We start from the raw sequence: 14136 nt of genomic DNA, 5'->3' as shown, positions 1-14136 counted from the left end.
GTTGCATTTAGCAGTACTAATTTAAAGTCTAGACTTCAGGGCAAAAGAGGCTCTTTGCAGCTTATCACCACCTGCAACAACCTAGCCATCCCACAGCAGTAGTAACACCCAGCGCTTATACAACCTGGAAAACATGATAGCAAATGAATTCACTTGCTTCCAAAATGCCATTATTTCAAGCTACAGCTCAGAAATCCTTTGGTTCTAGGAATGTTGTATGTGCTTCTAGGACCATCTAAGAATTTGTAATAATTGAACATTTTAAAAAGCGGGGGGTGGAACTTACTGTATTTCTCAGAAACTCTAGTTAAAAACTTGGTTTGGCTTATTAGTGAACCAACAGTGAACTAATTAGTGAAGCTAACAGCAGCTTTGTATGATCACTTGAGGATCTAGAGAAATGTCTGGGTCCTTGCAGTCCCTACCTTGACTACTCCCACAAACACGAGATTATTCCCCCCATAAAGGAACAAAAAGCCTTCTCAAATGATAGGCAAGCAATTGATCTGTAGCTAAAGAAATCTTTTTTTCCTGTGTGAAACAAATTTCTTGACTGAAGCAATTGCTCCATGAATGGGTAAAATAGAATTTAAAAAGGAAAAAAAAAAAAAAAACCCTCAATGCTGGATAGTGTAAAATGTTTGAACCCAAGAAAATGGTTAAACATCATTTCCTCCATTTGTAAAACATCATTTTATCATTTTTGTGGGAAAATTCCCAATTCTTTATTTTATCTTGGTGAAACGTGAGCACAGCATAGTTAATTAACATTGGGAGGTTATTTTTTGGAAGTCAGAAAATAAGAGAATTTTAGTTCTAGAAGAAGCATTCTACCCTTGCCATAATTCTCTGCCTTTGGATTTTATCAATGGCTTACCATATGAGCACTTAGATAACTCTTATGAACACTTTGAAATGATTATATCATGCATGATACAACGAGGTACCTGAACAGAAGTGAAACATGGACTTCACATCCGTCAGTCCTCATGTTTCATTGCAGCAGAGTGTGACTGTAAAATGCATTTGGCTTAAACATGAAATAAAGCATTTACCAGGCTGAGTATAGGACACTTCTGGACTTGGTGGTGCCTTCGGCTTCGGAGTAACACGCTGGAACACCTTAGGAGCTGAAAGAGAGAGCTCGGATCCTGAGTCATTTGGTTTTAGCATCTCCCCGTCTTGCTTAACACATAAGATATGACAAAGTATAAGACTGATTACTTATTTTTAAAAAGTTGAAATGGGATTTAGATAGAAAAATAAACCTTAAGCTCTAAACATAGATCAGTTAGAATTCCAGATACTTTAAGAAAAATGAAATCTGAGAAACAGCAAAATTTGACTAAGCATAAGGACAGGATGAATAATTTTTTTAAAACATCATTTCAGAAGAGATAGCAATTAATTAATGCAAGAGTGCTCTTCTTTTGTGGATGTTTGCTTGACTTCTTAAACCCATCCCCATGTCTTTCTGTGAAGATGAATTCGGTGAACTCAGAATGGGAGCCCATGAAGTATGGAAAAGAGCAGCTTAAAGTCAGCTCAGCAACAGCAGAAAGAGAAGTGAGCAACAGAATGGAATGGGTGGGCTCACATTCTACATCCCTGGCAATTGTTAGGCTCTAAATAAACCTTTAAATGACATGTTCACAAACCAAAATTGTCTTTCCACAGCTGTTCCTTTGGAGTAATAAGGTGCTAATGTAATAGATACCAGGAAAAAAAAAGGTCTACTTTATTTATAGCTCATTTATAGCTCATTTTACAATTTCAGAAGTACTTTCATAAGGATTATGCCCTTTGATTCTCACCGTAATGCTGAGGAAGGAATTATCAGCTTCACTTTAAAGCTATTTGCCTGGGGTCACGTGATCATTAAGCACCAGAGACAAGACTTGAACACTGAGGTCCAGACATGACTGCTAGGTCCCAACACTTGGGCTCACTATATCCCAGCTCTGCAGGTCACATTTAAACTTGTTCCTCACTTTTTTAGGTGGAATTAATAAACCGGTCCTAACTGAAAGGGTGATTGTGAGAATTAAGTGTGAAATGTCAAAATGATGTGAAAGCTATACCCCTATAAATATCTGTTTCCACTTCTGGAGGATCTTTGCAAATTTGACATTGAAGGATCTGAGTATATTTTGCTTTTCACATTGTTTGCCCCCTCAAGAATTAGGAGCAATTTTGATGGTTATAAGATTTCTAGATATAAAATCATTAACAGGACTATTCATTATTACTTACGAACATAGGAATCTAAAAATCAAACCTGTATTTTAATGATGAAATATTCTTAATGGTTTTTCCAAATTTTTGATCCCACTATCCCCTCAAATGCCAAAGATAGTAAATTTAAATTTTGCTATCTAATTTATCAACATAGTTTAAGTATAAATGAGGTGGCATGCCCAATTACAGAATTTCATTCTGAAGATAGTGGTAGATGAATACATTGCATTGCTCTTTAAGTTGTACACAGTAGCCCAACAATAATAATTTGCGTTTGATATTGATATTGCACGTACGAACAGAAGAGTCTCCCATTCAAATGGCCTTTTGAAATTCACAACAGCTAGCCAAGGGTTAGGAGGGAGTACTACTAGGGTTTAAATATTTGTTTTTTGAACTACTGAGTGATACATATGTATACATACACAAATATCCTTGAAATACTATAAAAACCTAGGGTATTGCTGGGATCTATTAAGTAAAGCTCATATTTTCCTGGGTAAGAGAGATCCTAATTTCACCCACTTTTTTTTTTTTTTTTTTTTTTGTGGTACGCGGGCCTCTCACTGTTGTGGCCTCTCCCGCTGCGGAGCACAGGCTCCGGACGTGCAGGCTCAGCGGCCATGGCTCACGGGCCCAGCCGCTCCGCGGCATGTGGGATCTTCCCGGACTGGGGCACGAACCCGTGTTCCCTGCATCGGCAGGCGGACTCTCAACCACTGCGCCACCAGGGAAGCCCTCATCCACTTTTAAGAGGAATAAGTAGAGTGCATTTTTTCATGATCAATTTTCCAAATAGTCCCCTTACACTAGGTTGCCCTGACAAAGCTAGAAGTGTTTGGATTGTAGCTACTTTCCAGGGGAGATGCTGATGGGCTGGAAGTTTGCTCAGTTGGGACAGAATCAGGATGCTCTCTTGTTATACTCTGCAGTCACTCCAGGGTTTCAGAGTGAGAGTGGAACCAATGAGCGTATGCATCTATCCATTCTGAAGTTGCTTACTTTGTCGAGGAAGGTTAGCTAAAGGTCTAAATCAAAATCAAACAAAGTTGAAACTTAGAATACAGTGTCATAATGGGAAATTAGAGTAAACTCCTGATTTACTATATTGTATTTTTATAAGTACAGAGTACGGCTCAAAAAGATAAAATTATGAATAAGTCTTCCTTCTTAGTTCATATCTCCTTTACTTTTTACAATGTTACTAACGAGGACTTTACATCCTCAGTGTCTTAACTTCCAGCACTTCTTGTTTCTCATCTTTTCTCTTATTTTCCATCATTCATTGTTTTATGCTTTCTTATTTCTTTCCATTTCTCCTTTTTCTGCCTCATTTGTTCTATGCTTTATATTCACATAAAAGGTTGAGAGCTTCTTCTCGTGATTTTATCTGCTGATTTCTTAAAGTTAGATTTTAGTTTCCTATCCACAAATTTAATATACTTGCTTTGTTTTTTATTCTTATTCTATTATTCATTACTTATTCACTCATCATCAATTATTTTTCCCAGTATTTCTTATATATTAATAGTTCAAATTTATTTTTTGTTATTATTTTAAATTTCTTATTCTTTCAGATGATTGTTGCTTTGGTACCTTCATCTGCTTACATATCACACCCATATTATTTTTTAGCAAAGTTTTAGTAATTAAATAAAAACACATTTTAAAATACATTAAAGCAGATTTAAAATCATTTGCTAGATGTAGTACATGGAACTGTTTTTTAAGGAGTTTTCCTTCAAAGAAAAATAGGTAAAATTTCTCTCAGAAATATTAAAGAAAGTGTTAATACCTCTCAGATATTAAAGATCATCCCCACATCCACAGTTTTTTTCTTTCAGTAGGGATACTGAGATATGATTAAAGAATTTGTGTTGGTAATTCAGAGCTACTACCTAGATCAAGCATAATTTTGATGCTGCTAACATTTTCCTTTCCCCAGACCATTGGTGATAGTTAGGGTTCCTTTCCTAGTAAATTGGGTAGGTGCACTTCATATGCTTTTTGGAAGTGGGCCATGTATAAAAAATAAATTTAGATTTAGCAGACTGGCCTAGACTATAACTTCCTTGACTACAGAAGGATGAAATTTTGTTTCACATTCCCAGTGTCTAGCACATCGTCTGGCATGAGGTCAGCATGCAATAAATAGTTGTTAAGTGACTAACTGAGGAAATGAATTAGTTAATCAGCCACTTAAGCATCAAGGGTGGTACAATTTTAAATTAGGAGAGAAGAGAGACAGGAGACCAGTTGATTCATGACAATAAGCTAGGCATGACTGGGTATATGCTTGGAGTAGGGACCAATGTTAGAGTTGTCTGGAAAAACTGATGGACTGCAGAGGCCGGATGAGGAAGAGGATAAAAATCGATGTAAAATGCTCCGGATCTGCAACAGATAAACGAGAAACTGAAAGGAGGGAAAGATGAACTTTCTCTGAGGCACGTCAATTTTATGGTAGCCTGAAATGGAGATCTGCCAAGGCATTCAGAGGAATTGGACAAGATCTTGGTTGAGAAGTTAGGGTTAGAGTTAATCATTCAATCATTCAAGTAAGAGCTTCTTGAACAGAATAAAAAATAGTTTATAATGACTCTTGTTTAGGTCCTTCCCAAAATTCCTAGCAAAACAACCAAAGCAATATAATGCTATTATTTTACAGGAGAGGATATATATTAAAAATCTTCGGGCATCCCTGGGGGCGCAGTGGTTGAGAGTCCGCCTGCCGATGCAGGGGACATGGGTTCGTGCCCCGGTCCGGGAAGATCCCACGTGCCGCGGAGCGGCTGGGCCCGTGAGCCATGGCCGCTGAGCCTGCGCGTCCGGAGCCTGTGCTCCGCAACAGGAGAGGCCACAGCAGTAAGAGGCCCGCGTACCGCAAAAAAAAAAAAATCTTCATGACCTAATGTTAAATAAAATTGACTGAAAGGCCAAAAAAATTAGGTGATTGGCAGGGGAAGGACATTCAAGGACCATGGAAGGTTTTCTCAAGCTTCGAGAAGTGAAGGGAGTAGGCAGGCTACTCTTTTAAGAAATTCCATTCTCCTCCAACCCCTCTCAAATAATATAACAAAAGGGAAGCTTCTGGAATAAGTTACTCCAATAATATACTTTTTGATAAAGTCTAAAAATAAATGTAAATATTTATTAGGTTTCAAAGGAAGTCTTATTTTATAAGGGTTAAAAACCTAACTTGCTATATATAATTCAACAGAGTAACTCCACTAACATCAAACTTTTCAGGCCAGAATATAAAATAAGTATTTACCTGGCTGTGTCGGTGGGATTCTTAGACGTGGAGATATTTTTGGTTTGGGAGGAGCTCGCGGTGTCTGCTTGGGCACTAAAAGAAAGGATATAGGTTCGGAGCTCTTGAGGTCTTCAAGAGTCACAGTACCTAAACCTCTAAGATCTCAAAGATGTTTGTTGAGCAATTGAAGACCTAAATACACAGCAATTAAAGTTCCCAAAGAGCCACAAAGTATAAGAAGGTAATTTTCTTATTATAATGGAAAAACAAACAAACAAACCAAGGCAGCACATTAAAGATATCCAAGATATTCAGCTGGCAAATGAAACTGTTGGAATTTTAGAAATATCCACTTCAAATACCTATTAAATAGGTTAAAAATAAATTTTATAATAAAATAATTCATCATTATAAGTTCACATTATTTTAACAGAATAACCCAGTATAATATTTTAAGTGCAAAGAGGTACAATTTCTTCTAAATAAAAAGCACATTAAATTCCAAATATACCTAGAAAATGGACATATCTTAATAGTAAGTGCTAATAGAAAAAAATTAATCTTGTTAAACAAAACATAATTTTTATTGATCATATTGGAGAAGAAAAATTGAACAGAAATTGAAAGGATACATTATTGAAGAAAGTTATTTTTCTGCTGAGCAATTCCCAAAGAAGTTCTAGGACATTCAGTGTAAAAAAAAATCAATTATATCTTCACCAAGAAAATTAAAAGTTTATCCTGCTGGAGGAAAAGAATTATCAAATGAAAGATCGCAGCTTGTGGAAATACCTTGTTTGGTTGGGTTCAGTGTGTTTGGGATAAAGAGAGATAAGAAGAAACAAAATGGTTGTCAAGGTCACGGAGTTTCAGGCACCTTAAGAAAAGCTTGCTGAAAATAAGTGTTATTAGATAAAAGAAGCAGCTGAGTCTGTAGGGACTTCTTCCTGATAGTTAATCAAAATATACAAGCATGCAATGGTTTCAGTGGAATCTTCTGGCCTGTGGAGAGATGAACAAGATATGCTGGAGATTACAATGGTTTAGGAGCCTGGAGCTGGGAGATTTAGAGTTTGCTTTGCGGATCACTCGGTCTACAACATTGGGTTCTTCATCACCAGTAACAGGATTTTTAAGAGCCCTTTCAACCCAAAAATTCTATACTTCTATGGTGTCCTTAGTCTTGTGATATTCTGACTCTGAACTGCTTTGCTTGCTGAGGTTCGTACTGATAGGCTATTTGCTTCCCCAGGGTATAAGAGACCATCTTACAGGTAAAGGCATGTCATAAGACAATTCTATAAAAAAATGATTCAGAATGAGATTAGTATCACTGATTGTATCTACGAATAAATATTTCAATCATATTAATATTTAAAGCTATTTTAAAAAAACTTTAGAAAAGTTAGAGATAATTGTCACAGATCCAGTTAATGCAGTGTGGAATTTTGGTAAAAATTAAACTGTAGAGTTTAATAGGCAAAGGATGTTAACAGGGTTTAACAGGACATTTTAGAGGACAATGAATACGATTAATATCCATATCTCCTTTGGAAATAGAGCCATATAAAATAGTTTAATGGCCATCAAAATACAAGTTTGGGCTTATTTATGATAAACTGACGTTCCAAGAGAGCCTGCAGATATTGAGAAAATCTTCCCTTGTAAGAAGCATATTTAGTTATCCGCATTGATGATTTGTTTTCCCATATTTCAAATTTCACCATCAAGTAAACCCTTATGACTTGCCAAGTAACCAGTTTGACTCCAGTTTCTCTTATTTGTATGCAGTGAAATGGCCAAACTGCCACAGGAAGGAGCAGTAGAAAGTAGTAAGGGACCTGAATAATGACAAGATGACCGACCAATTGTACCCCTTTTTGTGGAATGCTCCAGTATTTCTGGAGGTTTTGGTTAATCTTAAACAAATTAACTATCTTAAAATAGTTTTTATATGACCACAGACTTTGTAAAACTAGTCAAGATGATAAAGTATTTAAAATTGGGATATTTATATCTTAAAAGAATATAAATGTTCTTCCCCAGAAACATTACTATTTTCTGTATGAAAGACTTGCAGAGTAGCTGAGAGGTGTTTTTCAGTTATATCCTAAATAATGTTCACAATACTGCCATATGACTGGCTATAGATTATGGATAGAAGGAGGAGTGGGGCATCAGAAAGGTAGGGTCAAATACTGTGAGCAGTGATTAAATTAGGGCTTCTAATAACTAGTAATAGTGCCCATATATACTGTCTTTCCATTCTTGTAAGTTCTGCAAACACTCACCTTCTACATGAAATACAAAATAACGTATTTACCCGGTTTGGTCTGTGGCTCATCTGGGCTGGGTAGGATTACAGTTAGGGAAGGCAGAGGTGATGTTTCTACGGTAATTGAAGGAAAGTACCCGGGGTTACTATAGCACTTCACACACCTTGAGTACAGATGACAGAACAGATGGTAACAAGTAGATTTTAAAGAAAAAAAGAAAGCAAATTGCAAGTCTACAGCAAAATAGCACTCCTATTTCTTCATAATGCATTTAGTTTAAAAGCTGCTTAGAGATGCCAGGTTACAAAATACTTTCAAGGTAAGCAATAGCCTTACTTTTTAAATCCTCACTCCACACTAGTATATCCCCAACAGTGCTAAAAGATATGGTTCAGGAGGAACCATAAGGAGAAAAATAAATAAAAAATGTTAAGGCATAAGCCATTCAGCAGCACTGAATTTTGTTTAACTAATGAAGAAAAAAATCAAACATGTAAATGAATGAGATGAAATGAGTGTTAATGGAAAGTATGTTGCTCTAGGGCAGAAGGTATAAATGGATCATCATACAAAAAATATTATCTGAAGTATTCAACATAATACCAAGCTGGCAGAATGTTTAACATTAGAAAAAAGACACTTTAGATTTGACAGTTTCGGTGACTGAAGTAGAGAGACCAAGGTCTAGATACAAAGCTGAATGGGAGAAGACACTTTTTGCACAATGGTTATGAATAGAAGCACCTAGAAAGAAAATTAACTGCCATGACAAAGAATGATGTCGCAACATGAATTCACAATGAGGGAGAACCTGGTTTCTCAGGTGATGGCGACAATGAGGGCAAAAACTGCCAGGGTGTGTCATTACCTAGCGTGGTCTCAGGTGGTTCAGACACATTTGTAATAGATTCCACAACTGTATCAAAACAAAGGAGAACAATTTTTAAAAGCTTAAGATGTTAGGACACAGTCAAGTATCTCTTTCTTGAATATCAACATACCTCATTCTCTTGAGAATCTGCATCACATTTTTACATATAGAACAATGGATTAGTATAAGAAAAAAGAATCAAGAGGGAAATCCTATTCTGTAACCCTAATCCTCCAACTAATATTTATGTTTTAACTGTCAATTAACTGTCACATTTATTATGCCTCAATATTTAGATACCACAGAGAAACTGAAATTTCTGTATTCAGAGAGTCAATTAGCATTTTAAGAATTCAAGAATTTTAGAAGCTATAGCTCTTCAAAGCTATTCCACTGTAGATCAAGTACCCCAGCTTGAACTTTTAAATTCCATGAAATGTAATAGGTACTAATTAAAAATTTTTTGAATAAAAGAATAGAAGCATGAAAACCTTTACCACCTTCAGTCTTTGGCTCCTCTGGCCTGAGTGGTGCTTTGGCAGTGGAATATACATAATCTATTTCAGTTGGTGCTAGGGAAGAAACAGGGAATGGCGGGTTAGTGGTGGATAGCCCATAGCACCCACTTTAATGGAACACTGTTTAATTTTAAAACAGAGGTTAATTAAGTAGATAGATTTGTGAGAATAAATAACTTTTAGGTAGATTATGAAGATGACTACAATGAAGGCAGGAAATGAAGGCAGTGTGCAACATGGATCACATACACACACACATGATAACTGGCAGGGTCAACAGTGATCTCTACCTGGAGCAAAGCAGATAATATCACTTCCTTATTTTTGTTTAAGGATTCTAGTGAGAAAAAGACATAGAGTGAGTCCTTTGAAAGCATGGGGATGAATCCTAAAAACAATATGAAAATGAAAAATAGGATGTGCATATTTGTATTAAAAGTGATCAGAATATTAAAAAATGAAATTGTGCATTCACAGTGAGAGGAAACTAAGCAAGGAAATTGTGAAACTTGCATAGCAACACAACAGATACTAGCAAAATGGGCTGTATATAACATTTGACTGTCAAGATTCACTGGATGAGCACAGGCAATACGTGAGGAGCCATGAAATGTCACAAAGCACGAGGACATCCCAAAATGACTTCCACAATGAGATGGAAAAGCACATATACCTGACTTCCCATTGGGGAACATTATTACCTATAGCTTCCTTTGATGACTCAGTGCTAAATGTAACCGATTCCAGGACTTCAGAAACTAGCAAAAAACACAAAATGGTAAAATTGATCAAGGATGGGTTGTCGTGAACATTGAATGAATTCATACAAACTAAGTATTTAGACAAGTGCCTTGTACCTGTAAGTGCTCAATGTCAGCTGTTACCATAATAACAATAGTACTATTAACCCTAAAGGAAACTCTAATAACTGAATTCAGAATTTTATAAGTATTATAAGTTATCATTAACAACCATAGAACCTTGTTCCATCAACATAAGCATCAAAATGCCATTTAGCTAATTAAGAGATACACAAAAGGAATGAAAAGTAATTACAATCCTATGTTAAAAATAAGATCTGGTGTTTCAAAATAAATGTCAGAGAGTTGTAATAGCATTGAAAAGCATGATCTTTAAAATTTGTTTTTAATTTTGAAGGGCAATAATGTTTAGGCTCATATTTTGTAAGTGAAATTTTGTTATCTTTACTGAAGTGAGAACTTTCTCCTTCCTTAATGGCCACAATTGAATGAGCATTCTTTTCACATAGCAGAAGTTTAGCTTATTACTAAAGAGAACCACAAGTCTGTAACAGTGAATAATAAAGGTAAAGAATAAAATCAGTTCTTCTAAGTGGTTCTGTTGACTACTTAATCAGATATGTGATTATTCTCTAATATTATACAGAGCAAACCCCAATGAAGATAAGTATTTCTATACAGTTGAATAACATAATTAATATGAAATAATAATGTATTACTAATTTACACCAGTATGCAATCATGGAAGGAGCATGTACAATATACAGAGTTGTTAAATGTGTATTCTTTTGTATTTTTTAATATTTGGAAATACAACACTTGGGGTATGCCCCCTGAAGCTCATGGTGTACCCAGATAGATTAAATAATCTATTTACCAGGTTGACTTTGTGTCATTTCTAGGCTTGGTGATGTCACTGGTTTCAAAATAAGAGTATGCAGTTCAGTGGGAGCTGAAAGAAGAGGGTCTAAGTTGTCAAACTAATTATGGATAATTTATTTCACAGGTAGCAACACATAGACCTTCAGAATCACAGGGTTATGGAGAGGCAATACAGAGTATGCATTATTTAAAGCAGAGATTGGCAAATTATGGCCCTCCCAAATCCAGCCCTCTTCCCTACCTGTGAGCTGAGTGATTTTTACATTTTTAAATGATTGAAAAAAAATTAAAGGAAGAGTAATAATCTATGACATGTAAAAATGGTATGAAATTCAAATAAAGTTTTATTGGAACACAGCCACACCTACAAACTAAGATGATTCAAGGCATATTTACATATCACTTACATCCTGGCTTTCGTTACCTACAAGCTACAACAGCATAATTGAGTAGCTGTGACAGACTGAATGGTCTGCAAAGTCTAAAATATTCACTATTTAACTCTTCACATTAAAAAAAAATTAGCTGATTTGCTGATCCCTGATTTTAACTATCCTTCTAGAAAAAGGAAGAGCCTATTTGAAAAACTGAGGTTCTCCATGACTATTGTATCTGAATCTATATTCCCACAAGGGCTTTCTAAGTATTTCCTACAGCTGGTTTCATGACAGTATGATTAACAAAATGTTCAGTATCATCTAGGAGTGTTTTATTCTATGTTCCAGTTTGACCACTCCCTTGGGTACCCTCAATAGGTGTCAAAACTTTATTTTACTGTACCACCATTCCAACCACTAATTCGAATCCTACTTAATTTCAAAGCTCAACTATTCTCTGTCAGCCCACATAGATCCTTGACTCCTTTAATTATTTTCTTTCTAAATTTTTTACCAAACAAGCTGCTTTTGTATAAGCAAATTATCTTCTATCTAAGAAAAACTCAAGAACAGGTTTTCTTCACAATTATATTGTATTTTATTCAAGAGGTAAAACATGCCCTTACTTTTGATCTCTTCCTCTGCTCTACACCCTACACTACTCAACTGCTAATGTGGTGCTGGGACCACAGAGGGCAAGGAAATGGTTGTTTACCTAAGACAAAGAAGCAATCCTATTTTAAAAAGAGATGAATGGAATAGACTGCTAAGAGAGTTGAATAAGATGCATCTTTTGTCAGAGAGAATCCTTATGCATTTGGCTACCATATAAATCTCCAACCATGAACCTCTTGTCCACGTGAAATTGTAGAGATTCTACCTTCTCTCTTAGAGGGCATAGAGGTGGGAAATGCAAGTTAGCAAGCCACATCACTGTCACTCTTGGGGCCCAAACTGCAATGGGCTGGAAGGATTCCTTAAACAGAAAACCATAGATTTTCTTGTTTTTAAACTGTGAAGCTTTGGGAAATTTTGTATTTGGGAGAAAGACTTTTTTCCCCTATGATTTGAAACTAAAGGAAGAAAATCTTGAGTTGCTATTTTATTTGTAGGTCTAGAAACCATCAACAGAACTGTACCTGTACCAATGTTTTATAAAATATTAGATTTTCTTGAGTTTATTGCCTGAGTTTGAAAAATTTTACTTTACCAATCTAATTTGTTCCTTATCACTGAGCGTCTTTTAGAGACCAAAATAATAACAAAATGTGTTAATTTAAAGATATAGGTATTAATGTGTACAATTAGATACTCAGGGAGATTCTTATTTAGTAAAGATTAAGAACCAATGTTAAACTGTGGTGGAGAATGAGGAATAGTCAAGTTCATCAATGATGGGGGAGCCTGTAACTTAGATTCACTGGAATTGACACTTCCAGGAAGCAACTTGTTTTTGGTAATTTAATATAACAAGGGAAACCTCATTCCTTAAAATAGGAAGAGATTAATGAGGATATCACAAAAATCTTACAGAAAGTAAGTTGCTCGGAGAAATTTCATGGTACTTAATTATTATCATTTTATAGATCTAAATACCAAATAGAAGGCAAACAATTTGGACTTCAGACTCTTCACTGAATCATATAATGAAATGTTAAAGGGGTTTTCATGGAAGATAGATTTCCTCAGCTGGATCCAGGGACAACTGTTAAAAGCAATAGGTAGCACTTTAATTAAGAATCCTGACTATGTAAAAGATGAAGCATAAAATACAATACAATAGCACTTGAAGGAAGCGGGAGAAACTCTGGCCATGACAGTGATGGAGTGGGTTTTTAATGAGTGTAAAAGCATTTAATGAGGTCACAAAAATCATTACCTAATGTTGTTTCTGGAGCTTCAGAACTATGAATAACAGGTTCAAAGCTAGTAGCAGGAACTAACCAAAAGTAACAACATGAACACAAGAAAGTTTAAACACACATAGAAAGTCTTAATTTTTCTTTCAAAACAGTTTCAAATGACAAGTTTTTTAAACTTTTGCATTCAAAGAAAGCAAACAGTCTCTGTAGCTAGGAATAATTCATTGCAGAAGGTAGACACAACCTTTGAACTCTATGAATCTTAGTATGGTCAACATGAGCCTTTCCTAGGTGTTTGATTTTCTGATTCTTATATGGAAGCTAGCTTTGGAAAATCTGTTTAGGCAATATACACAAAAAAATATGTGAAAGTAACTTGTTACATTCCTTGGAAGCTGAAAAAAATACCTATGTTTATGTACTCACAGCTATAATAAATTGATAACGTGTTTAAATGTAGATATAGCAATAAATAACCGTGAATGACTATGCCAATCTTGCTATAAATAAGAGAGACCAAGAACTTCATCCAAGAAGCAGCTGTTAACCACACCTCAACGCCTTGACTCTTAGGGAACATGAAGGCTGTTACTTCCCATTGGAGGCACTGCTTTGGGACTCCACTGGGACAGGCTGCTAGGGCTTACCCCTCAAACCATGAAATAACACATTTACCCAGTTTGGTCTGAGGTGCTTCAGGGCTTGATGTGGTTTTAGGTCTGGGATGTGGACGACGAACTCGTGATGTTTTAGGAGCTGAAGGAAGAAACGTTGGATTACTCTAGTGAAGGTGGTTTTGGAAATAAGGTTCTACATTTTCTAAATATGTTATATTTCCTTGAAATTTAGACATATATTTTAAAGATGCAAATATGTTTGCCTATTTAGTTAATTCTTTTATCACTGAAAATTCTTCAGAGGTAAAACTCGCACATAAAATTAAGTCAAGAAATGAAGAGTCTTGTAAATGTCTAAAAAAGGTAAGGACTATCATCAAACCGTAGTAAGTTCACACTAAGAAATTAAATATGCCCCCCATCCATGGAACCATACAAATTGTTATGACTTAATTGGTCTAGAGAAGACATAGACGTT

The 14136-nt window shown here is 35.6% G+C and overlaps 1 protein-coding gene across 49 annotated transcripts in view; it reads right to left on the bottom strand.

Annotated features, from left to right (window-relative positions):
- ABI3BP (ABI family member 3 binding protein) overlaps positions 1 to 14136 on the bottom strand; it is a 285160-nt gene that overhangs the window by 84635 nt on the left and 186389 nt on the right. For 28 of the 49 annotated variants that reach the window (XR_010840794.1, XR_010840796.1, XR_010840793.1 and 25 more), the window contains 9 exons: positions 13717 to 13797; positions 13059 to 13118; positions 10798 to 10872; positions 9861 to 9917; positions 9142 to 9213; positions 8639 to 8686; positions 7818 to 7883; positions 5513 to 5587; positions 1056 to 1130 (listed from right to left, as the gene is read on the bottom strand). Coding sequence is in view for 46 of the 49 variants with exons in the window: in XM_067034765.1 (XP_066890866.1) it covers positions 1056 to 1130; positions 5513 to 5587; positions 7818 to 7883; positions 8639 to 8686; positions 9142 to 9213; positions 9861 to 9917; positions 10798 to 10872; positions 13059 to 13118; positions 13717 to 13797 (609 nt within the window). In the remaining 3 variants the exon portion in view is untranslated. The remainder of the gene's footprint in view (positions 1 to 1055; positions 1131 to 5512; positions 5588 to 7817; positions 7884 to 8638; positions 8687 to 9141; positions 9214 to 9860; positions 9918 to 10797; positions 10873 to 13058; positions 13119 to 13716; positions 13798 to 14136) is intronic. The other 21 variants (XM_067034751.1, XM_067034764.1, XM_067034766.1 and 18 more) reach the window with 4 other exon arrangements.

Source organism: Kogia breviceps, chromosome 5 (genome assembly GCF_026419965.1).
Source record: "Kogia breviceps isolate mKogBre1 chromosome 5, mKogBre1 haplotype 1, whole genome shotgun sequence".
Taxonomy (NCBI): Eukaryota; Metazoa; Chordata; class Mammalia; order Artiodactyla; family Physeteridae; genus Kogia; species Kogia breviceps.
The sequence above is the reverse complement of the archived record's forward strand: the minus strand, read 5'-3'. Positions and strand labels throughout refer to the sequence as shown.